This window comes from Cetorhinus maximus, chromosome 9 (genome assembly GCF_964194155.1).
Source record: "Cetorhinus maximus chromosome 9, sCetMax3.hap1.1, whole genome shotgun sequence".
In the NCBI taxonomy this organism is placed as follows: Eukaryota; Metazoa; Chordata; class Chondrichthyes; order Lamniformes; family Cetorhinidae; genus Cetorhinus; species Cetorhinus maximus.
The window spans coordinates 97,095,657-97,119,750 of record NC_135887.1 but is presented as its reverse complement, the minus strand read 5'-3'; the positions used below and the strand labels follow the sequence as shown (position 1 = coordinate 97,119,750).

The 24,094-nt window shown below is 45.4% G+C and overlaps 1 protein-coding gene across 1 annotated transcript in view; it reads right to left on the bottom strand.

The window, feature by feature from the left end:
• Nucleotides 1-24,094, bottom strand: part of syt19 (synaptotagmin XIX) — a 76,081-nt gene that overhangs the window by 18,574 nt on the left and 33,413 nt on the right. Inside the window, exons 4-7 of the mRNA XM_078549150.1 lie at nt 21,414-21,553; nt 20,910-21,305; nt 11,425-11,544; nt 10,606-10,717 (exon numbers count right to left, since the gene is read on the bottom strand). Coding sequence (XP_078405276.1) covers nt 10,606-10,717; nt 11,425-11,544; nt 20,910-21,305; nt 21,414-21,553 — 768 coding nt within the window. The remainder of the gene's footprint in view (nt 1-10,605; nt 10,718-11,424; nt 11,545-20,909; nt 21,306-21,413; nt 21,554-24,094) is intronic.

Here is a 24,094-nt window from a genome sequence, read left to right as displayed (position 1 = left end):
ATTTCTTTCTACCTACTCTGTTAGGCAACTCATGATTTTGAACACGTCTATCAAATCTCCTTTTAATCTTCTTTTTTCTAAGGAGAATAGCTCCAGCCTCTCCAATCTATCCATGTAACTGAAATCCCTCATCCCTGGAACCATTCTTGTAAATCTTTTCTGCACCATGTCCATAGCCTTCACATCCTTTCGAAAGTGCAGTGCCAAGAATTGGACACAATACTCCAGTTGAGGCCGAACCAGTGTTTCATAAAGATTCATCATAACTTCCTTGCTTTTGCACTGTATGGGTGGGATTTTGCAGTCCTGCCAGCAGCGGATATCGTTGCGGGTGGGACAGGAAAATTTGGAGAGCCGTTAAATGTCAACGGCTCTCCAAATTTTCCCTTCCCACCTGCAATGATGTCCACTGCTGCCAGGACCAGAAAAATCCCAGCCACTCAATGGGTTCAAAATTGATAAAGGGGAGGTATTAGAAAGGCTAGCTGTACATAAAGTTGATAAGTCACCAGGACCAGATGGGATGCATCCGAAGATATTGAGGGATGTGAGGGTGAAAATTGTAGAGATACTGGCCATAATCTTCCAACCTTCCTTAGATACCAGGGTGGTGCCAGAGGACTGGAGAATTGCAAATGTTACGCCCTTGTTCAAAAAAGCATGTAAAGATAAACCTAAAACTACAGGCCAGGCAGTTTAACCTTGGTCGTGGTAAAGTGTTTAGAGATGATAATCCTGGACAAAATTGACAGTCATTTGTACAACTGTAGATTAATTAAGGAAAGCCCATGTTTGTCAAAGGCAAATCATGTTTAATTAACTTGATTGATTTTTTTGATGAGCTAACAGATTAGGGAGGGTAATGTGGTTGATGTGTTGTATATGGACTTCAAAAGGTGTTTGATAAAGTGCCACATATCAGGCTTGTCAGCAAAGTTAAAGCCCATGGAAGTAAAGGGACAGTGGCAGTATGAATATGAAGTTGACTGAGTGACAGGAAACAGAGTGTAGCGATGAATGCTTATTTTTTGGATTTGAGCAGGGTATACAGTGGGGTTCCCTGGGGGCAGTGGCATAGTGGTATTGTCACTGGACTAGTAATCCAGAGACCCAGGGTAATGCTCTGAGGACCGGGGTTCAAATCCCACCACGGCAGATAGTGAAATTTAAATTCAATAAAAATATGGAATTTAAAGTCTGATGATGACCATGGAACAATTGCTGATTGTCATAAAAACCCGTCTGGTTCACTAATGCCCTTTTAGGGAAGGAAATCAGCCGTCCTTACCTGGTCTGGCCTACATGTGACTCCAGACCCGCAGCAATGTGGTAGACTCTTAAATGCCCTCTGCACAAGGGCAATTAGGGATGGGCAATAAATGCCCATGTGCCATGGATGAATAAAAAAAATTAATAGCCTATATTTGGATGTACAGACACAGTTTAAAAATTTGCAGATGATGTAAAACTTGGAAGTACTGTGGAAGGAGTGAAGTGGACCCATGGCAAATCGAATTTAATGCATAGATGTGTGAAGTGATACATTTTGGTAGGAAAATTGAGGAGAGACAATATCAGTAAAGAGTACAATTCTCGAGAGGCTGCAGGAACTCAGAGATCCATGGATATATGTGCATAAATCGTTGAAGGTGGCAGGGCAGGTTCAGAAAGTGGATTAAAAGAAATAAAGGATACTGGCATTATAAAGAGAGGCATAGGGCTGGATTTTATGGCCCTCCCACCAGCATATTTATAGGCGGGGGCTTATAAAATAAAACAGGTGGCTTTTCCATCACCTTCCAGCCCAATCCTGACAACTCTCCAATATTACGGAGGATGGAGAAAGTTTCAGGCAGTCCGCCCACCTTGAAGTCTATTGAGGCCCTTAAATGGTCAATTAATGGCCACTTAAGGGCCTCATTCTGCCTCCGCCACTGTTTCATGTGTGGCAGGGGGAGGGGGGACAAGAGAGGTAGTCCAGCAGCTTTCAATTTGCAGGCTGCTATCAGGCAGGAAGGGGTTGTACCTGCTTTGAGGGGTCTCCTGTCTCCATCAGATGTAGCTCCCACCAAGACCGTACTCCCTTTTTGACCCTCCCCCAGCCTCTTAAACCTGGCTCCAAATCCTTCACTTCCCCCTCGCTGGGGTCTGCCAGCCAGGCCTGCCCAAAATCCCAGACTCCCTTTTAAGCCCAGACTGCATCAGTCTTCTTCTCGGGAATTGCCTGTAGTCCCAGCAGTGGCCACCGCTCGAACCTGGAGCTGTTAGGGCTACAGTGCTGCCAGCTAAGCTGCTTGCCTGGCAGATCACTAGGGCAGGAATCCTCCCAGAGGGGAGTGGACGTCTCACTCTGAAACAGTCAAGGCTGCTCCCAACTTAATATCGGGTGGGCGGGCTGACGGCCAACATTTCGACCAGGGGAGGGAGTGGGGAATTCGGCCCCGTAAAATCCAGCCCTTGGATTCACTTTTACGTTATGCATGTTCCACAATGAAGATCTAAAAATGCATTTTATTGTCATAATGAGTCGCATGTCTGGGAGAGACTGTCACTCTGAACTAGGCTCTCCCTGAAAGCTGTGCATGCACTCTCTCTGATACTGAGTAACTTATTCCAAACCTGCCTCAAGTGATTCTTATCATACTAATAATTAATTGTTGAGTGGGTTTTTATCACTTTATTTCTATGCTGTTTTTGTTGTTTTGGGCAAATAGATCCCCAGAGATAAAGGTTTAAAAGGACTTGAACCTGCCTACAATCCTTTTCTATTTGGAACCTAAATAAGCTCTCATAATGCCCTTATCACATGAGACCTATAGCATGAATTTGGTCATAATGGGCCTTCTCCATATTGTTTTGATTTCTAGATATTTTGCTTGATTCTCCTCTCTGCATGTTCAAACCTCCACACAGCCCTCCCTCCTCATTCTGCTCACTGTCACCAATGTGATTTAATCATGCTTTTGGGCGTTCTTTTCTCAACCCTTATTTTCAACATGCACCTCGGTGAACTTTTTGGTTCCATTGTTTGGCTAATGCTTTATTAAACAATTGTGAAAACATTCAAATTATCTTCATTGTGGAAATTATTTTTGCTCACAGCGAGTTGAGCCTTTCCATAGCCATAGAGTAACAGTGTCCTCTAGTGCCCTAAAATTATTTCTTTCAGCTCTATTACTTGCCTTTCAGAATCTGTTTGCAATCATTAACTTTCTCATGCCTAGTGTTCATTGGCTTATTACAAAGGCTGAATAGATAAGCAATTAATTGATGTTAAGTTTCAGAAAAATGTGCTTTAGTGTTTTTTTTAGATTATTTTACTTGCTCTGGTTACTTTCTTTACTCTTTCAAGGTCCAACACACAATTTCAAGAATAAAGGTCAACATGACCCAGGACTGTGCCAATGCTACCTATCCCCAACTCAATAATTATTTCCCTATAATTTAGAGTTTGGCAAGTAAAGAAACACTCATTAAGTGACTTCTTCGCTTAAAGTTTTCATCACCGCATTTTCTCTTGAAGGGTTTGTTTTTTTGCTGTAATGAACTTAGCAGAACCAATTGTGATAATAATTTGAATTACACATTGATGGGCCCTCCCACTGTTATCGTGATATATTCTGTTGTTGCTGCCCTTGAAGTTTGGACACCATGAAGCAGTCTTGTATTCGTTACAAGGAAATCTTTATTAACAATACTTAGCTATGAACGTATTTACAGTACGTATGGAGAAGACTCTATACCTGGTCCTTACACATTGCTGTTCATCTCTAGACTGGCCCTAGCTCTAGGTCATGTGCCTTCTTACGTCACCGTGTGGGCTGTATTGTACTCAGTCTCATGTTAACCCTTTAGGTACCAGATCCCTCTACTACACACATAACTTTGGTTAACCTAGCTTCTCTTTGGGTGTACAAGTGATTATATCTTTCTTCTTTTTCTTAGGCAATCCCTTGGAATCGAGAATGTCTTGCTTCCATTGCAGTTCAATGAGTTCTGAAATGGCAGATAAGTCCAATGTGCGATCTGCAGACTCTGCCTCATGTGGGGCAGGTGGTACTTGAAAGTTTGGATAGACGGGCTGATTGGATGTTTGCACATGCCCTCCGATGCCACAACTTTGTTACTGCACATTCTGAACAAAGTTTCTCCCTGTGTTTGGTGCCTTCCTGAATGAACCTTCTCCATTTTGGTCAGTTACACACAAAGGATGTTTGACCTCTTTAAAGTTGCTTTGAGGACATCTTTAAAGTGTTTCCACTGTCCTCCTGGGAGTCTCCTGCTGCGACCCAGTTGTGAGTATTGTAGTCGCTTTGGGAGTCTGGTGTCAGACATATGAACAATATGCCCCGTCCCGTGAAGCTGGTTTTGAGTGATTAGCGTCTCGATGCTGGGCAAGTTGACTTGGGAGAAGAAGCTGCTGTCCGACTGTCTTTCTTGCCACCAGATTTGGAGAATCTTATAAAGGCACCACTGGTGGTACTTCTCCAGTGCTTTGAGGTACCTGCTACAGGTTGTCCAAGCCTCCAAAGCACGTAGGAGCCTGGAAATCACTGCTTTCTGGCAAGCAATAACCTTGGTTTCGGATTTGAGATCTGGCCCTCAAATACTCTTTTCCTCAGCCGGCTGAAGGCTGAGCTGGCACATTGGAGGCGATGATGATTTTCATCGTCCACGTCTGCCTTCGTTGAGAGGGGGCTCCCAAGATACAGAAATTATGCCATTACTGGTCTGACAGTGTACATTAATAAGGATTATTTTGGTGTATGAATCCAGTAATTCAGCAATGCTATTCCTTCCTGATTGCTTGCCTTATCTGATCAGGGTTTTAATAAGTAACTGAGTGATTGCTGCACTGTTCCCAGAAGAACATTAAACTTTGATAAATACCTATATCTTTGTTAGCTCTGGAGGCCACCATGCTCACACAAAGCAGAATCCCCTTTTTTAAGCTAAGATTCTAAGCTAGGATCTCATTTTCTAATCAGCACTCAGACATTGGTGCCAGTGCTCTCAGCTTGCTTCACACAGGAACAGTGAAATAATATAGTAAAACGGCAGAACAATTAGCCCTGTGTCTATGAGCATTTGATCTTAGATTACGTTTAATAAGCCTCCTCAGATTTTGAGATGAAGCAACATTCAATTCTGCCTTCACAGGTTTCTATTGTCTGATCTGTTCCCTTGCAAGTTTTACTTCCTTTTCTCCATTAGTATTTTATTGTCTGTCAATTTATTATTTTTCCATTGCCTTGGACTAATGTTTCATCTGTCAAGGATGAATGGGAGGAATTTTTATCTCTTAGTCCTTGAATTAATATGGTAAAATTCCCAATCTGCTTCGCCAGTTGTGTTTGTGTAAATCATGTGAACAAAGATCAGAAAATCAGGCAATCGGGCCTTCGGTCTGTTTTTCACATAATTATAAATACACATAGGTCAGAATATAATGCTCATCAGGCAGGCATGCGCCCAACTCGACCAAGCGTAAAATTACGCGCGATGACATTGGGCGAATGTCCCGACATCATTGCACACTCGTGCGATATTTCGGTCGGCAGGCATGCGTGGGAGTCAGCAGCATGCCCGCCGACAATTAAAAGGCCTATTAAGGCCATTAAAGTTATAATTGAAAGAAATTTTTCACTCATCCATGGGTGGGACGAGGTTTCCAACAGCAAATAAGAATAAAATAAAAATTTAACTTATCATTAATAATATGTCCCTGCCCATGTGACAGAGTAACATGAGGGGACATGTTTTATAACATTTTTAAAACCTTTATTTTAAATTTTCAAAACTCTTCACCTCACAGAGTTGCCTCAGGGAGCTTTTCCAGCGTGCATGCGAGAACTTACGCTCTCGCCCTCATGCCCCCCCCTACACAAGCAATGCTGAGTGCTGCTGCCAGCATTTCACGCTGGGCGGGCCTTAATTGGCCTGCCAGCAAGATATTGCGGTCTGGTCCCAATTGCGGGTGGTGGTTGGCTTCCTGACCGCCACCCGCCTGCCCCCACTCAGCCTGCCTGACGAGGGTGAAATTCTGCCCATTATTTTCTAAGAACACAAGATTTAGGAGCAGGATAAGGCCATGCAGTTCATTGGGCCTGCTCCACCATTTGATAAGATCATGGCTCATCTGACTGTGGCCTCAACTCCACTTAACCATCTGCACCCCCCATAACCATTGACTCCCTTGTCGATCAAGAATCTATCTAACTCAGCCTTCACTATATTACCCCGCCTCTATTGCTCTCTGGGGAAGAGAATCCCTCTGAGAAGAAAAATTTCTCCTCACCTGTCTGAAATGGGAATCTCCTAAGTTTTAAACTCTGACCCCTAGTTCTAGACTCCCTCCACAAGGGGAAACATCCTCTGAACATCCACCCTGTGATGTCCCCTCAGGACCTTACCTGTTTCAATAAGATTATCTCTCCTTCTAAATTCAAATGGGTATAGGTCCAACCTGCTCAACTTTTCCTCATAAGATAACCCTTTCATCCCAGTGAATTTTCTCTGAACTGCTTCTGATGCAACTACATCCTTTCTTAAGTAAGAAGACCAAAAATGTACTGAGTACTCTAGGCGTGGTCTCACCAAGGCTCTGTACTGTTGTAGCAACACTTCCCTATTTTTATATTCGATTCCTCTCGCAATAAGCAGCAACATTCCATTTGCCTTCCTAATCACTTGCTGTACCTGCATAATAACTTTTTGTGATTTATGTGCCAGGACACCCAGATCCTCCTGGACTGAAGAGCTCTGCAGTCTCTCTCCATTTAAATAATATACTGCTTTTCTATTCTTCTATTCTTCCCACCAAAGTGGACAATTCACATTTCCCCACATTATACTCCATGTGCCAAATTTTTTGCCCACTCACTTAATCCAGCTAAATCCCTTTGTAGACTCCTGGGCTCAGATTTTCACTCCTGGGTCGGGTGCACAATCTGGAGAATTCCCAGCTCTGCAATTGCAATCTTTAAAAACGGCTACCCGGAAGTCAGAGGGGCATGAGGGACTCTGGCGAGACTAGAGGAGCTGAGATTGTTCACCTTAGACCAGAGGAAGTTAGGGGAGATTTAATAGAGATGCACAAAATTATGAAGGGTTTTGATAGGGTAAATAAGGAGAAACATTCCTTTGGCAGATAGGTTGGTAAGTAAAGGACACAGATTTAAGGCATTTGCCGAAAGAACCAGAGAGGAGATGAGGCATTTTTTTAATGTAGTGAGTTGGTGAAGCTTTGTTGCCTTCACTCTTCCCTGATTGATTTTTTTTTTTGAATTGAGAGGGGAGGCAAAGGATGAGTATTGGCCTGTTCTAATTTATTTTCAGATGTACAGGAATCAGCTCCAATATATGTGGGGCATTTCACTGATGTACAACAACTTAGCCTTTGCTTGTTTGTACCACTATTGCATACACTGGAATGTACTGTCCGAAAGGATGTAGGAAGCTGACTCGAAAGTATCTTCCAAGGAGGAATTGGATAAATACTTAAAACTGAAAAATTTTCAGGGCTTTGAGCAAAGAGCAGGAACATGGAACAAATTAGATGTCTCTTTCAAAGAACCAACACAGGCATGATGGGCTGAATGGCTTCCTTCTGTGCTGTATGTTTCCATGTTACAATTGAATTCTATTATCATAGATTGTCAAATTCAAAGTACACTATTATATTTGTCATGCCACACTAAATTGCTATAAGCCTAATACTATTATGCTACAATACCTGTCACATGTTCCAGTTATTCTTTAAGTCAATCACACACATACATCACTAGATAAATAGCGATGAAACAGGTTTTCTTTTATTTGTCATTGGGGTGTGGCCGACACTGACAGGCAATATTTAATGCCCATCCCTAATTACCATGAAACATTAAGAGTCAGCTATGTGGTGTGAAACTGAGATAACATGTAGGCCAGACCAGGGAAGGGTTGATTCTCTTCCTTGAAGGATGTTACAGAACCACTTGGTTTTTAAATTTAAATTGGCTTGCAAATGATCAGATTCATTGAATTTAATTTCACAACTTTGAACGCACAGCCTCTGGTTTTTTAGTCCAGTGCCATAACCACGAAACTACACTACCCTATCTGAACTCATCCATTTGAAAAAATATGACTTAGATCATCCAACAGGATCTAAGATTTTAGAGCTGGATGTTCATGGAAGAAGTGGTAAGGTTGAGCCAGGAAACTCCCTGACCGAGCAGACCCATCTCCTTTAAAAATATTTTCAATCTGGGAAGGCAGTGGTGGGATGAAATCTGGAGGAGGCTGACCTGAGGTGACAAAGGAAGTGAGCGGATGGCCAGATGACAGGCTGGAATTCCCGCCTCCGTTTACTGAGACATTGGCCCAGTTGTAATGGTGAATGTCAGGCCCTCAAACCTTCAACCCTCACCCACCCCACATGCCCTCCATGCCTCCTCATACCACCTATGCTTCCTCCAAACCCCTTCATACCCCATGCCTCCTTCATATCCCCCATACTCTCCATGCCTCCTCCATGCTCCCTCATACTGTCCCTGCCCCCCTCCATGTGTCCTTATACACCCCATTCCCCGTCCATGCCCCCATGTATTCTCCATAGCCACTCACCCCAGTATTCACTATGAGCAGACCTCATGGCGTCTTTGAAATGAGCATTAAAAACAGAACTTCTAACAATTTAATAGAGATGTCATTTTGCATACTGAAAAAACTCTCATTCATAAAAGTCATTCAAAAAAATCCCCTCAAATGGTCAATCTGTTGTAAAAACAAACACATATTGACTAAACACATCTAAGACAGATAATCCGTTAACAACTTCTTAAGACCTTCAATCAAACTGTGAACACAGCCCCCTGCTGAGATAAGTGGTTCAACAGCTTTAGAAACTCAGCCAAAAATTCATAATAGGCTCAGCTGTAATAGCAAATCCTGGGAAATGCAAACTATGCAGCTTATTGAAACTGAAAACCAGATGCCCTTTTTTCTTCTAAGCTACAACAGATGTCCTTTTTTTCTCTAAGTGAGAGCTGCTGAAGGCATTTTCTTCAATTTAATAAAGCTGTGAAAGTTTAAATCACTTCAGATTATTATACTGGAGATTCCAAGCAGTGTTTTCTTCAGTTTTGAATGCATAGTGGTACTTTTGTTTCCAATGGGAAAGGTATTTTAATGCATCTCAACACTTACACAATGCTGATCAATGTAATGGTCAACTTACTTTTGCAGGACAGAGCCCTGTGATCAATCATTGCAGTGAAAACAAAAACACAGCAGGATGTTGATAGTAGAGGATTCAGTGATGGAAATGGCATTGAATGTCAAGGGGGGATAGCTAGATTCTCTGCTGTAAATGGTCATTGCCTGGCACTTGTGAGGCACAAATGTTACTTGCCATTTATCACCTCAGGACTGAATGTTGTCCAGGTCTTCTGGATGAAGCACAGGCTGCTTCATTATCTGAAGAATTGCAACATAGAAAAGTATTGATACCACCTACCAGCTTCCATCAATTGGTGAAATCTGCAGGAGGTTTCATTGACCATTGTTTACCTTCATGGAGTCTGGAGTCAGTGTTAAGGACTCCCAGGGTAACTCCCTCCTGATTGTATACCCCTGTGCTTCCAACTCTGGGACATTGGCTGAACGGTATGGATTATGTGTATATGACTGTTAGTCTGTTACTTCACTATATGTGGGATATCTCTTCCAATTTTGGCTCATGTCCCCATAGGTTAGAGAGGAGGACTTCATAGGGTCTGGGTGTGCCTTTATGTGTACGATAGTGGTGCCTAGATTGATGTCAAGTGGTCCATTCAGATTTTCGTAATCAGTTGGTACAACAGATTGACTTGCTCGGCCATTTCATAGGGCAGTTAAAAGTTACCCACATTGATGTGAGTCTGGAGTCACATGTAGACCAGACTGGATAAGCATACCAGATTTCCTTCCCTAAGGGGCATTAGCAAACCAGATGGGGTTTTAGGACAATCTTGTAGTTACCGATATTAGCTTTTTATGTATTTTAATTTTAATCTAATTCATTGAATTCAAATTCTCCAACAGATATGGTGGGATTGACATGTAAATGTGTATCATTAGTCCAGGCCTGTGGATTACTAGTCCAGTAGGAGGCTTTATGCCCACTATAGAAGACATAGTCCACGATGCCACTATATCCCATGACATCTGATACAGCAACTAAATGGCGTTCAAGATTACTCCTGGTGATTTGCCATCAAACTTCTAATGGAGCATCATATGCTCTCTATGTGTATCTCTGCTTGACAATATGGTCCAAAATCAGGAACTTACTGGGCAAACATAAAAAACATGTCTTATTTTTACATTGAATGAAAATATCAGTGCATAAGCATAAATGTCTCCAGTCCAAATAGAACATTCAGTGATTCAGGCTTGAACATTCATTATAAACACATACATCAGTGTTAGAAGAACAGTAAAGATAAGATCACGTGAGTGGTAAAGGGTTTATTGAATACAAATTTAAATGAAAACAAGTCTGCTAAATTCTGTTATCATAAGGTATCACCCCTAAATAGCCAAAGAACCATGTAATATAAAAATTGAAGCCTTAAATACCTCTATCTGGTCTGTTGCTCAGGCAGCCGGTTTTCACCTTCAGGATTGTAACTTCCAATTTCCGGGCTGTTGGAAGATATTTAAGAGACACAAAGATTTCCCCAACAACCTCCTGGAGGAAACAAAAACAAATAAAATAATAGTAGCACTGAAATTATTACATCAAAGGCACCATATACATTTAAATAGCGTTCTTGTTGTTGTTGTTAACACACGTGCCTTAATCAGTTCACCTTCAGTCAATTTTAAGCAATTATCTGCACAGGCTGCATCTTCAGGTATGTTTTGAACACTGGAGTCCTGGATGTATAGCTTCTGCAAGTAATCTCTTGCTAGCTTGCAAGTTCCAGAGACAAGAATCACATTGAATTACATTACAATGTTTCTTTCTGATGTTGCTTTTGGTCACTTGAGGCCTACATCCCATTCACATGAAGCTCACAATGTATTTGCTACCTCTGAGAGGATTTCCTCTCCTCATGTTGTCAAAGTCATGGGAAGCACAATTATCCCATACAGCAAATAAAAGGGATCAATGAGACTGGATGTATGAAATCAAGCTATAATACCGGTATTTTTTTCTCTTCCTCTGGAAAAGTCCTTGGTCTCAGCTCAGCAAAACCCTAATGTGGCATAATTCAGCTGTGTGACAAATTGTGGGCACAGGCCAGTTTCCCTTCACGTTAGCTTGCTTTCTCCAGCATATTCCGCTGGGAAAGATTCTTTTTCAAGTTGTGGTGCTCAACAAATGGCTGCTAAATATCACTGGGCATGAAAGATATTACTGTAATGGAGGCCAGATAATGACATAATTTGTACCTTTTGGACTTTCTGTAGCTTCTCACAGAACGCTACTGTGTTTGAGAATTCCAAGTTGCTGAACGGCAAGCGCACTTCTCCTAGAACATCACGTCGTGAATATTTGTCAAAATCCCAGACCTGACAAAAGAATATTATTCAGAATTAGAGTGCACAAATGACGAAAATTCAGAAAAAACAGACTATTAAATGTCAGTAAGAACTGCATATGTAGCCTGCCAACTTCGGTTTGTTGGTGGATTAAAAGTTTTTGCTTTTATCCTGTTAGAAGGGTGAATTTTAAATTGTGTAAAAGAGAACAGTGGAATCATTACCAACATGTAACCAGCAGACTGATGGTATGTGGAGGAGGGGAATTAAATACCAAAAGTATACAGAGATTAGAAATTTTGACACTATCAGGGAATGTTCTGATTGATAAAATATTTCATGCTGTTCTGCAATTTTCTCCAATTTTTCAGATGGCATTGGAGCTGAACACCATTCTAGAGAATCACAGCAAAATACAGAAGTGCTAACATTGATAGATGAGACCTGGAAATCTGACATAAATAGTAAGTGTAGAGAAGCAGATGGTTTCTGTTCTCTCCTGTTACTGGCCATGCCAGTAGGGAGAGATATTGAACAGAGAGGCCGGGTACAACCCCACAAGAAGGGGTAAGCTCTTTCACACATCTCCTCAAAGCGGGTTACAGAACAGCAGTGACATAAGCCAAGAGATCCACTCAACCTTTTAGCTGGTGAAAAGTGAGCAGTGTCGGGGTGGCCAAAACCAGGGATGAGGCAGGGTGGGGAAGAGGGAAAAATACTGCACAAATAAAATAACCACTTCTGTTTTGTTGGAGCTTTCTCACATTTCAGACATTGTGCAGCGTTTTCAAATACAGAAGAATGTCTATTCACTGATAATAACAAAAAGGAGGTGCTGTCGAGGAACGTTTGTGAGTTGTTATAGTGCATCCCATAATGACACGCGCTGCTGCCACAGTGCCCTGGGGATGGAATGGGTGAATAGTGAGATATTGAGTTCAGTGTTTCAGGTACAGAGCAAGTGCATTGGTCTGCTAGATCAGGCTTGTCCAACCTTCTCACTTGGGGTGGGGGGGGGCCATACTTCCACTTTTCTCTCACTCAAGAGGCTGATGAGCAAGTTTCAAAAAGATAAAAGTTTGTCACATTAAACTGAATTTTAAAAAAAGGCTGAGGTATTACAAAAAGAAGCAACTTGCTGAGCAAAAATAAAGCAATGTCATATCAATAAATTGTTAAGTTTTAAAAAAGAGCAATTAATAAAAATGACCAGAGTGTGAAAAGGTCATGGTGTGCGTGCCAGACTCACTTCGAGTCTCTGGGTATTTACTCACTCACCCTCACCCACTTTGTGAGGGGGTGTAAGTATTTATTGGTGTGTGGTGATGAGAATGAGTGAGAAACCTGAGACTGGGAGGAAGGCAGACACACCCACTTTCTCACTCCCATGCACATGCACACAAACACATACTCACTCACTCTCCCACTCCTACACGCACCCACTCTCACTCCCACACAATTACTCTCTCTCTCTCTCATTCCCACACGCACTCACACTCTCTCTTTCACTTCACCCCCAGAACACCCCACCCCCACCCACCCACACACCCACACACACACTCTCAATCTCTCACCCACGCCAGCCAGCCTCTTCCCAACCCTCCCTCCCCACCTCAGCTTTTACTGACCCTGGGCTTGCAGCATCTCGCTCTACTGGCTCGCAGCCAGGCTCTCCTCCCCCAGGCCCTCGGCACTCACTTCCTCCCCAGGCCCTCAGCACTCACTTCCACTCCGAGCCCTCTGCACTTGTTTCCTTCCTCTGGTCTCAGGCCCTCCCACTCGCTTCCTCCCTGGGACCTTTGCACTCACTTCCTCCCCCCAGGCCCACAACACTCACTTCCTCCCCCCAGGCCCACAACACTCACTTCCTCCCCCAGGCCCACAACACTCACTTCCTCCCCCAGGCCCACAACACTCGCTTCCTCCCCCAGGCCCTCGGCACTCACTTTTTCCCCCAGGCCCATGGCACTCGCTTCCTCCCCCAGGCCCTCAGCACTCATTTCCACTCTGAGCCCTCTGCACTTGTTTTCTTCCTCTGGTCCCAGGCCCTCCCACTCGCTTCCTCCCCCAGGCCTTCGGCACTCGCTTCCTCCCCCAGGCCCATGGCAATCACTTCCTCCCCCAGGCCCATGGCACTCGCTTCCTCCCCCCAGGCCCACAACACTCGCTTCCTCCCCCAGGCCTTCGGCACTCGCTTCCTCCCCCCAGGCCTTCGGCACTCGCTTCCTCCCCCCAGGCCTTCGGCACTCGCTTCCTCCCCCCAGGCCCACAACACTCGCTTCCTCCCCCCAGGCCCACAACACTCGCTTCCTCCCCCCAGGCCCACAACACTCGCTTCCTCCCCCCAGGCCCACAACACTCGCTTCCTCCCCCCAGGCCCACAACACTCGCTTCCTCCCCCAGGCCCACAACACTCGCTTCCTCCCCCAGGCCCACGGCAATCACTTCCTCCCCCCAGGCCCACAACACTCGCTTCCTCCCCCCAGGCCCACAACACTCGCTTCCTCCCCCAGGCCCACAACACTCGCTTCCTCCCCCAGGCCCATTGCACTCGCTTCCTCCCCCAGGCCCATGGCAATCACTTCCTCCCCCCAGGCCCACAACACTCGCTTCCTCCACCCAGGCCCACAACACTTGCTTCCTCCCCTGGGCCCTCAGCACTCCCTCTCTCTCTCCCCTCCTCCCTTTCCTCCAATCTGAAAGAAAATCTTTTTCTCCCCAGCAAATGCACCGCTGCTGATGTTCGCAGCTCCTCCAATCACAGACTGTTTCTGTCCCACATTTGCTGCTGATGGGCTCACTATCCCATCACACGCCTGACCTGAGCTTTGAAGACGTGGATAGGCTTTGAGGAGGCAGGTTGTGAGCATCTTTTTGTAAACTATCCAGCCTGTGTCATGCTCATGTAACCACAGTGTTGTTTTTGGCTGGCCCAGTTAAGATTCTAAGTGTTCTGCTTAGAGAACCGAAAATTAAGAGGACATTTGAAAGAGTGCTCAAAATCATGAGGGGTCTGGAGAGAGTAATAGGGAGAAACTGTTCCCCTTAGTGGAAGGGTCAAGAACCCTTACCTAGGACACAAATTTAATGTGATTGACAAAGGAAACAACAGCGACATGAGAAAAAAGCGGTTCTGCATAGCGAGTAGTTAGGATCTGGAATGCAATACCTGAGAGTGTGATGCAGGCAGATTCAATCAAGGCTTTCAAAGGGAAATTTGTTAATTCTCTTAAGAGAAAAAATTTGCACGGCTACGGGAAAGGGGCACAGGAGTAGGACTAGGTGAGTTGCTCTTGCAGATTGCCAGCATGGAAATGATGGGCTGATTGGCCTCCTTCTGTGCCATAACCACTCTATGGGCGAAATTGAATAACCTCCCCCCATGGCAGGTTTCAATGTGGGGGCCGTTTAATTGGGCGGAAGGGTATTGGGTGGGGACCCTGCTGCTTTCCACCTCCATCCTGATTAAGTCCATGGTGGGAAGACCCATGAATAGCCTTCCCAAGCTGTCATCAATTGAGATCCTTAACTGGACAATTAATGCCCACTTAAGGATCTTATTCACTGCCGCTGCTATTAATCCAGTGCTGGACATCTGGGGGCTCGACATCCAGGCAGCATGATAAGCAACCCATGTGGTGTTGCTTGTGGGCTCCCAGAGGGGGGAGGTCCCGCACTCAAAGGCATTCAGCGCCTGATCAATGGATCCAGCATTGGGACAGGAGGTGGGGGTGCTTGCTGAGAGCCCCCTCTGCCCTGGCTTGTGATCCCTCTAGCTCCCCTCCCCTGAGACTCCCACTCTGTGACCTTTCTCCCGCCATCACTTGCCTAGGCCTGGTATCCAGCAATGACCCTAGGCCTTGGGTGGATATAATACTGGCGGCAGCCACCATCTTGTTGGTGGCACTGCCATTCAATAGAGCTGTGGGCCTCTGATTAACCGGCAGCTCTTGGCATGCAGGACTTTAGCCCCTGGGGTCCTTGATCCCAGGGAAGGGCCACCTTGTCCAGTTAAGTGCCTGAGTGGGCCTTCCCTAAAGGAGATGACATGGGGCTCCTGCCAGCTCTCAAGCCAGCTGACGAGACCCCCCATCGCCTCCATTAAATCCAGCCCTATGATTCTATGATTGGTCAATGGTTGTTCCCAAGATGTTGGTGGTGGGGAATTTAGTGAAAGTGGTGCCATTGAAGGTTGGGGGAGATGGCTGGCTTTTTATTTTTTTGAAATGGTCATTATCTGCTGCTCGTGAATTTTACCTGCTGCTTGTCAACCCTCCTCAAGCCGGGGTCCGTGAGTTGTGAATTAAAGTGAACGGCAAAAGTCCCACTCCTGAACTTATGATGGAGAGAAGGTCACAGTGGAAGCAGCTAAAGATGGTTGGCCAAAGACACTTCGCTGTGGAACCCCTGCAGTGACTGTCTGGGGCTGCGATGTTTGACCTCCGACAACCACATCCATCTTCCTTTGTGCATGAATTATTCAAACCACTGGGCGTGTGACCAGTATTGAAAGTCAGTTTTGCTAGATCCAAATTTCTTGGTCCCAAACTCAGCTTAATGCTACCTTGATGTTAAAGACCGATACTGCCAGCTTGCCTCCAACCATTTGGTTTTAAACAATCACCGTTAAGTTTAAATATAAGGAATAACCAGTTCCTTTCAATGGGATTAATCTGCAGCTTTACATGACCATGGCCATCCAAATTGACATACATTTAGTTCAAGGAAAATATTTTCCCTTCCCCAATCTGTAATTTCCTTGTATCAAAAACCATCTCTGCGTGAGCAGGTCGGATTTTCTGTTTCACTTGCTGACCTGAGCTAACATGGCTAACATGCTGATTTTAATAATGTAGAGGTTAACATTGACTCTCACCAAGTTAGGCTAGTGGCTTGTCCAGTTAAGGTACAACTGATCCACTTGAGGGTTGATAGTACTCTATTAAGGGTTTAACCCAAGTCAGTATTAACAGCAATCTAAGCTATTTATACACTATTTTATTTATTTTCTTGAAAACACGGCAGCAATAAGCAGAGGTGAACACTCCATCAATTCCTTGCTATGTAACAACCAGGTGCTTTAGTTAGGGACAATGGTTTTATTAAAGATACTTGGAGGACAGACAAGATAATTGATTATTTATCTTTAAAAGCTGATGTACTGTAATTACAACATGCAACCTTCAACTTAATATGAATTTGATTTGCTTATATAATATGTAACATTACTATAGCTCCTTTTAAAGTTTTTACACCAAAGGAAGACTGAAAGAATGTTGACTGACAAGAAGTTGTTACAGATAAATAAATATAAAGGCACAATAACTTCACAATAATTCAAAGTTCAAAATATGGGTGGAATCGTCCTAGATTTGCACTAAGTGCAGTAGTGGGCAATGTTTTACCCATCGGCCGCAATGGTGGCTTCTCACACTGTATCATCCCAAACCCGCCACATTAATTATGCATTCCCAGGTAACATGCCATTTTGCTGGCAGGCGGGCTCTCATTTGCCCACCACGCTGTCACCTCGCTGCTTCATCACACCGGGCACCGTATTTAAAGTCCAGCCACACGCATACTTCTCAGTGCTTCTAGCCCATGACTGCTGCACGGAAGACAGGATGGCCCCAAGAGGCAAAAAGACTGCAGCGTCCTGCTTCAGTGACGCATCCCTTGAGCACCCTTTGAATGCCATGGAGGCCCGCCATGATGTCCTCAACCCCCTCTTTGACTGCAGGATGGGCATCTGCATCACCAGTCTGGCTTGGGAGGTAGTGGCAGCAGTGATCAGTGCCAATGCCCTGCAAAAGAGGATAGCCACCCAGTGCCACTATAGTATGAATGGTCTCATCTGTTCCGCCAGGATAAGTCACTCTTCTCATCACTCTCAACTCACACACGCACAAATCTATCACACGTCCACAGGGACCTCACACCTCAAGGGACAACACCACTAATTCTCACACACGCCCTCGCATCCCAATCAGGCTCATATCCCCTGGAGCTCGCATCCTCATCCTGTCACCTCACTGTCACCGCAGGCACAGACCATGTCCGCACCGGTCAGAATGATGGCACACTCCTCACACAATGCCATGTGTCCCGCTCACACTCTCTCCATCTGTTTCCATGCAGGAGAAACCTGCTCACATCATCAGGAAGAGGTACCAGACTGGTGGTGGAGTGGCCCACGTTAAGCCCTTTACTCACTTTGAGGAGTGTGCCATCACACCAGCTGGTGAGGGTGTGGACTGTGCCTGCGGTGACGGTGAGGTTGGCGGCATACACCCTCGTGAGGATGCTGCACCACATCCCTCTCTTAACGGAAATGTGAGTGCTCTCTCTCTTGCTTTTGACTCTGCTGCCATGCACTAATTATCTTTACTTTAGTTCACAGGGAGCTCTGCCAAGCGATCAACGCCCTCAGCCAGTCAGTCCCTCAGCTCCATCCACGCCCTCACCTCCAGCCAAGAGGACACCTCCTCCATTGAAGAGCTGGAAATAAGCAGCCTAGAAGACCCACGCCCTCCGCCAGCACAGAGACACACATCTCGGTGGGACCTAGATCTAGAGCAGTACACAATCTGGTGGTCATCACAGCAGCAGAAGGCAGGTTCAGCCAAGCTTCCTGGCACTCAGAGGACTGCTGGGGAGGAGGCATCTATGAGGCCCGAGTCAGATGAAGAGCCTCTGGATTTGGCCTTCCAACTCATCAGGGAGTCAGAGTCAGAGTCAGAGTCAGCAGAAGGCATGGGAACATCACGCAGAGCTGTTGGAAGCCTTCAACAGGGTGGCACATGAGTTAGAGGAGTGTGTCCGCCTGCTTTCTGATGAAGTGGTGCCCACATGTGCGGGTATGAAGGTGTCCAGGGGGAGGATGGCGGACATCATGGAGACCCTGGTCCAGCAGAATGTGGAGATGTGTGCAGACCTGCACTTCATCACGGGGGCCATGGGTGAGTTCCTGCAGTGGCAACGTGAGGGGGAAACGGCGAACCTCGATGTCCCTCCAGATGCTCGTTCCCCTCAAGGAGTCAGGCTGGTGCTCTCAGGCACCCAAAGGGAGGGGGAGTGGCAGCTGGACGCCCTGGGTCATCCACTCAGTAATCTCAGAGACTGTCCTCTCCCTCCGAATCCCCTTTGCCTGTGATTCCCTCAACATCATCCTCTGTCACTGCAGAGGGAGTAGCTGGCCAACGAGTGATTCTGGAGGGAGAAGTATGTGTGGGGCAGAGCCTTTTGGAGCCTCTTGCAAGCGCTCTCCCACGCAGGCGGATCCTTCCCATATCAGACTCACCTCACTGTCCTAAGAATTTTCAATGCAGTCTGCTGGTGTTTGCTTTCAGTTGTCTATCTGAGTGACCTGCACCTCCACCCACCCACTGATCACACTCCCATCCACACCTGAACTCGCCCACTATGACTCTTGTTTCACTTTTGATTTAGACAGCATGGTGGTGATTTGGCTTTTTGTGTGCTTTGCTGCCTTTTCCCCTCCCCCAGTCACATGTTTTCTTTCCGCCGTTACTGTTGACCCCTCTGGTATCACCTTCCACCTCCACTGCATGACCTACCAGCGACAACTCTTTTCCTTCGGGGATGTCCATGTGAAGGCGCATGATTCCTTCCTTCCCGGAAATCCTACCCCCATCCACATTTACCTCCCCGACTTCCTCCTTCCCACCCCCAGGGTCTGCTTCCGAGTCCACACTAACCACCCTCGCTGTCCCTTCTACTGCTACCGTCGAACCCTCGCCTTATTGCCTCACTCTGCCCTCTGTCATTCTCACCATTCCTTTGTTCCACATCCACCCTCAGTTCACTCCCAGGAGGCAGTCATGGACTGATCAGAGTTCTCCTTTGCATGTTGAACTGGACTTCCCCCCTCCTCTGGACCTCTTCCCCCACAGAACCCCCTCCCCCACTTGGAACCCCTTCCCCCCTTGGAACTCCTTCCCCCCTTGGAACTCCTTCCCCCTCCTGGACTCCACCCCCGCTTAGTCCTCCCCCATCCTGGACTCCCCACCTCTTGGCCCTTGCCCATCCCCAGACTCCACCCCCGCTTAGTCCTTCCCCCCTCCTGACTCTTTCCTTGAGCCTTAATTCTTCCTCCAGCCTTACTCCTTCCTCCAGCCTTACACCTTCCCCTTCCTGACTTCTTCCTCCACCCATACTTCTTCCTCCAGCGTTGGTCCCTCCTTCCTCTCCCCAGATTCTCTCCCCTCTCCGCACCCTTTCCTCCACCTGGACACCGTCCCCTCTTCGCACCTCTTCCCCCATCTGAACTCCTTCCCTTACACCTTTCACCCCCTTATACCTACCTCCCCAGTTGCTGTCATCACCTATTACCCCCTCCTCCCTTATACTCCCTCCCCCCTCCCAACCTCACTCCATCCTGACACCTTCATTCCTCCCCTCCCAACATCTTACTCTTCCAGTCTATCCTAGACCTTCCTCTTCCACCACCCCCTCGCCCCCTCCACCCCCCCCAACAACCCAACCCGGTACATCTTCCTCTTTCAAACAATGTTGGACATCACTCTCCAGCCCCTCAAACATCATCCATTGCGAGCAGAACCTCAATGGTGACCTTCCACCTTCTGTGAGCTGCTTCGCAGTGGAGCCATGTCCATGAGAATCCACCCAGCATGCCATGGGCATTCCTCCAGTGTGCTGTTGCTGTCGGGTTCCAGCATCTTCTGCTCCTCGGATGTCCGCGATGTGAGCAAGGCCCTGGCGGTAAGTCCTGACTTCTGCACGTCACACTTGTCCAGACGTGTTCTGCACCGGCGTGCAATCATGCCGACGTGGTGGACGATCCAGCGGGATGGGGGGGGTGGGTGGGGGGGATGAGCCCGGGGGGGGGCTGGCCTTATAATGATATGCAGATGTATTACAATGAGGTTCCCGACGACCGATGGTGGGGAACGCAGCCCCCCCCATCGACGGGCTGAGCGGACAATCATCAAGCTGGTTTCACGCCGTTGTTAAACCAATTTCTGGCCTTCTCGCCATATTGTCCGTTCATGCCACCAAGCATGCCCGACACCAGCGGGCATGGAAAGCTCTGCCCTATAAAACTTCTGATGCAAGAACAGAAGCATTCAAAATAATATATGGTTTATCACCGTGTTCATTCACACATTTTGATCTGTCCTTTGCTAAATGATATATAGCCATAACCCATTCAGTCTATGATTGTTACACAAAGCGAGAGCGTGGAAACAGGAAAAGGATAGCAGCAATGAGAGAGCCGCCCACACTATGGTCAAGATACAACAAAACAGTTAGCCTGAACTCCAAACTCAGTGGCTTGTTAATATTGGCATAAACATGACATATTCGAATAAACATAAAAAGGCAGCGAGAGCATTTAAAATTTAAAATAGTACCTCGAGTTTTAAAGTAGCCTTCCGGTAGGTATCATCTTCAATTAAACAGGTAAACTGGTCTCCGAAAGAGGGATTTCTAGTGTTCTTCACAATCTTCGTGTCCCATTGGTGAAGGATACATTGGTACTGAAGTAAGCTGGTGAATAGCTTTATCCGAGTGAAAAAGTCAGTGCACTGACTAACGTGTCGAGCAGGAAGATTAGATGCTTTTATAACTGTCAGCTGTAATTCTGATTGTTTTTTGTCGTATGATAAAGAAAATTTCAAATTTCCGGAAAGCTCAATCTTTGAGTCAATGACGAGATCGTCGTTTGATTGAATCAGCTTAAAATCTCTAGGGTCACTGCTTTGAAGATAAAGACTTAGCTTTTGTATACTCTCTTGGAGCTTGTGTACCTTAAAAAAAAGACACATACGCACAAAAACTAGATTGTAAAAATACATTAACCAATGGGTGATGCAATTTTTTCAATTTGTGAAGTAGAAATCCTGAAATTCACTTGCCTTGAGTTCGTGTTTTTTCACATCTGAATACTCATCTTCATCAGACATGCCCAGAAAGTCCGCAGAGTTACTGCGTGTTGTTAAGTTGCTTTTTTCTGTATATTGTTTCTTGGAATCAGTCTCACCCACAGCATTTTTTGCTACAAACACAATATTAGTTGAAAGTTGTGCAGGAAAAGTATAATAATGGAATAATTAAAAGTAGACATTCACTTACTGGGAAATCACAGTTCCAAACCTAGAGATCCCATTACTCCCTGGTGCAGTATGTTGGACGTTTCTTAAGAGTATCCCAGATGAAGATAATTTGTTTACAAGCACCGATTTTTTTACATTATTATGCAAATAGTTGGCAACACCCTCGTGCAATATTCAATGGCCTGCAGAGAATGATAGTGCACTCGTTCTGGAAGTACAGGGAATTTTAATATCTAGCTTTTATATCCTAAGTCTGGGTGTACAAAAACTAGAATTTATTTCTGTTTATGTTACAAAATATTTCAGAAGTTCACATGATAGATTTGCAGAGGAAAGCTTTTGACTCATCCAACCGCAAACAACTCACAGAACTCTAACAAGGCATCTAACGTTTTCTTAAATGATTCCAAGGATTTTGCTTCCATGACTATTCCCAGGAATACATACTGTGTTGATAAGTCTGTGCAAGGAGAAGTTCCTGGCATCAATTCTAAATTTGCTCTCTGCTATTCCAAAAGTTGCCCTACTTGCATTTGAAATCTATTTGAATTGGTGTTCCAGATCTGCTGTTTTCCTACTGTTCACTATCTTGTGCAGCTCTACTAACAGCTGTCTCATCCTTTCTCTTAGACCCTCCAAATACTGAGTTTCTCCGGCATTTCCTCATGCCTCAGTCCTCTGATGCTAGCGTGTAACCCCAGCAGATAAGAAGTTAAAGTGTCACTTGTTACTTACCCGACCTCTAGCACCCCAGGATCCCACCTTCAGTGATTTTAATCCTTTCTCCTAAGCAATTGGCAAGGACACCCAACAAGACTGGACAGGGTCATTTGTATGTTTCATACTGATGATGTCTGAGTGATGACTGCAACTTTAAGTCAGGCCTGACCAGGGAAGCCTAAACTTTCTCCTCAAGCTAACCAGGACAGAAGGGGATCAGGCCTGGGAGAGACTAGCAAAATAAAACTTTGTGGGACAAGGAAGAGCAAGAGTGCTCCTCCCAGCCCTAAAAGAAAAGTTCATGCCACCCTGCCAGCTGTAGCGTTTTAGGAAATTGTCCTTTATCTTTGAACTATTAAACTCTGCAAAATAATAAAGCAATATGAAGTTAAATAAATTGCAATGAGTTCTGTGGTGCTCAGATTTGAGCAACTGATTTCATGTTACTGTCTAATATCGCTACTGCAAGTTTATGAAAATTGTTATGACTGCTGAACCTTATTAGGTGATTATGTTTTAAACTGTTGTCTTCAATGCAAGATAAAATGGAATAGTTTGTAGTGGGACATGTGCCCTCCTATGAAATCTGCCTGGAGACAAGCTCAAATGACCTCATATTAAATCTGCCTGGAGACAAGCCCATGTGACCTGGCATCCATTGGGACAATGGCCTGGGTTGAAACTTATTGGAAGTAAGGTGCAAGTTTTGAATTCCTTGACACAGTAACTCTCAGACAAAGGACCACTGGATTTTGGAAGCACAGGAGTCTCAGTCAGACAGGGTGATCTGAAGACAAAGACTGGAAATGGGTGCTGTCATGCCAGGCAGAGGAAAAGGACCATTTTAAGGTTAACCAACAAGCTAAGCACTGGTAAGGATAGATTCCTGGTTCAAAGAACACTTGTGAAGAGTTAAAAACCATAGAATCACTCGAGAATACCTTGCTACTAGGAGTCCATTTGATTATGCTGAAAGGTATGACTGAAGGGACTTTGTTTAAAAGGACAGGGAAGATTCACCCTGGTGGGTCAGAGAGATGAGATCCTGTTAAAGCCGGGAGGAGCTTGGTATTTTAAGAACAAGACTACATTTTTGCTGAGAGTGCAGTGTAAGTTATAGACATAGAATACGTTTTCGATTGTATTAAGATGCTAATAAGGAATACCTTTTCTGTAATTTAGTGTATTAGATGCCAATTATGTAATATTTAGTCTATGTTGATTTTATAGTGTTCTTTTTTATTCATTCATGACATGTGGGTGTCGCTGGCTAGGCCAGCATTTATTGCCCATCCCTAATTGCTGATGAGCTGCCTTTTTGAACTGCTGTAGTCCATGTGGTGCAGGTACACCCACAGTGCTGTTCAGAAGGGATTTCCAGGATTTTGACCCAGTGACAGTGAAGGTAGGGTGATATTGTTCCAAGTCAGGATGGTGAGTGACTTGGAGGGGAACTTCCAGGTGGTGGTGTTCCCATGTAACTGCTGCCTTTGTCCTTCTAGATGGTAGGAGTTGTGGGTTTGCTGTCTAAGGAGTCTTGGTGAGTTTCTACAGAGCCTCTTGTAGATGGTACACACTGCTGCCATTGTTTGTCGGTGGCGGAGGGAGTGAATGTTTGTGGATGTGGTGCCAATCAAGTGGACTGCTTGGTCCTGGATGGTGTCCAGCTTCTTGAGTGTTTTTGGAGCTGCACTCATCCAGGTAAGTGAGGAGTATTCCATCACACTCCTGACCTGTGCCCTGTTTGTCACAGCAAAAGTTTT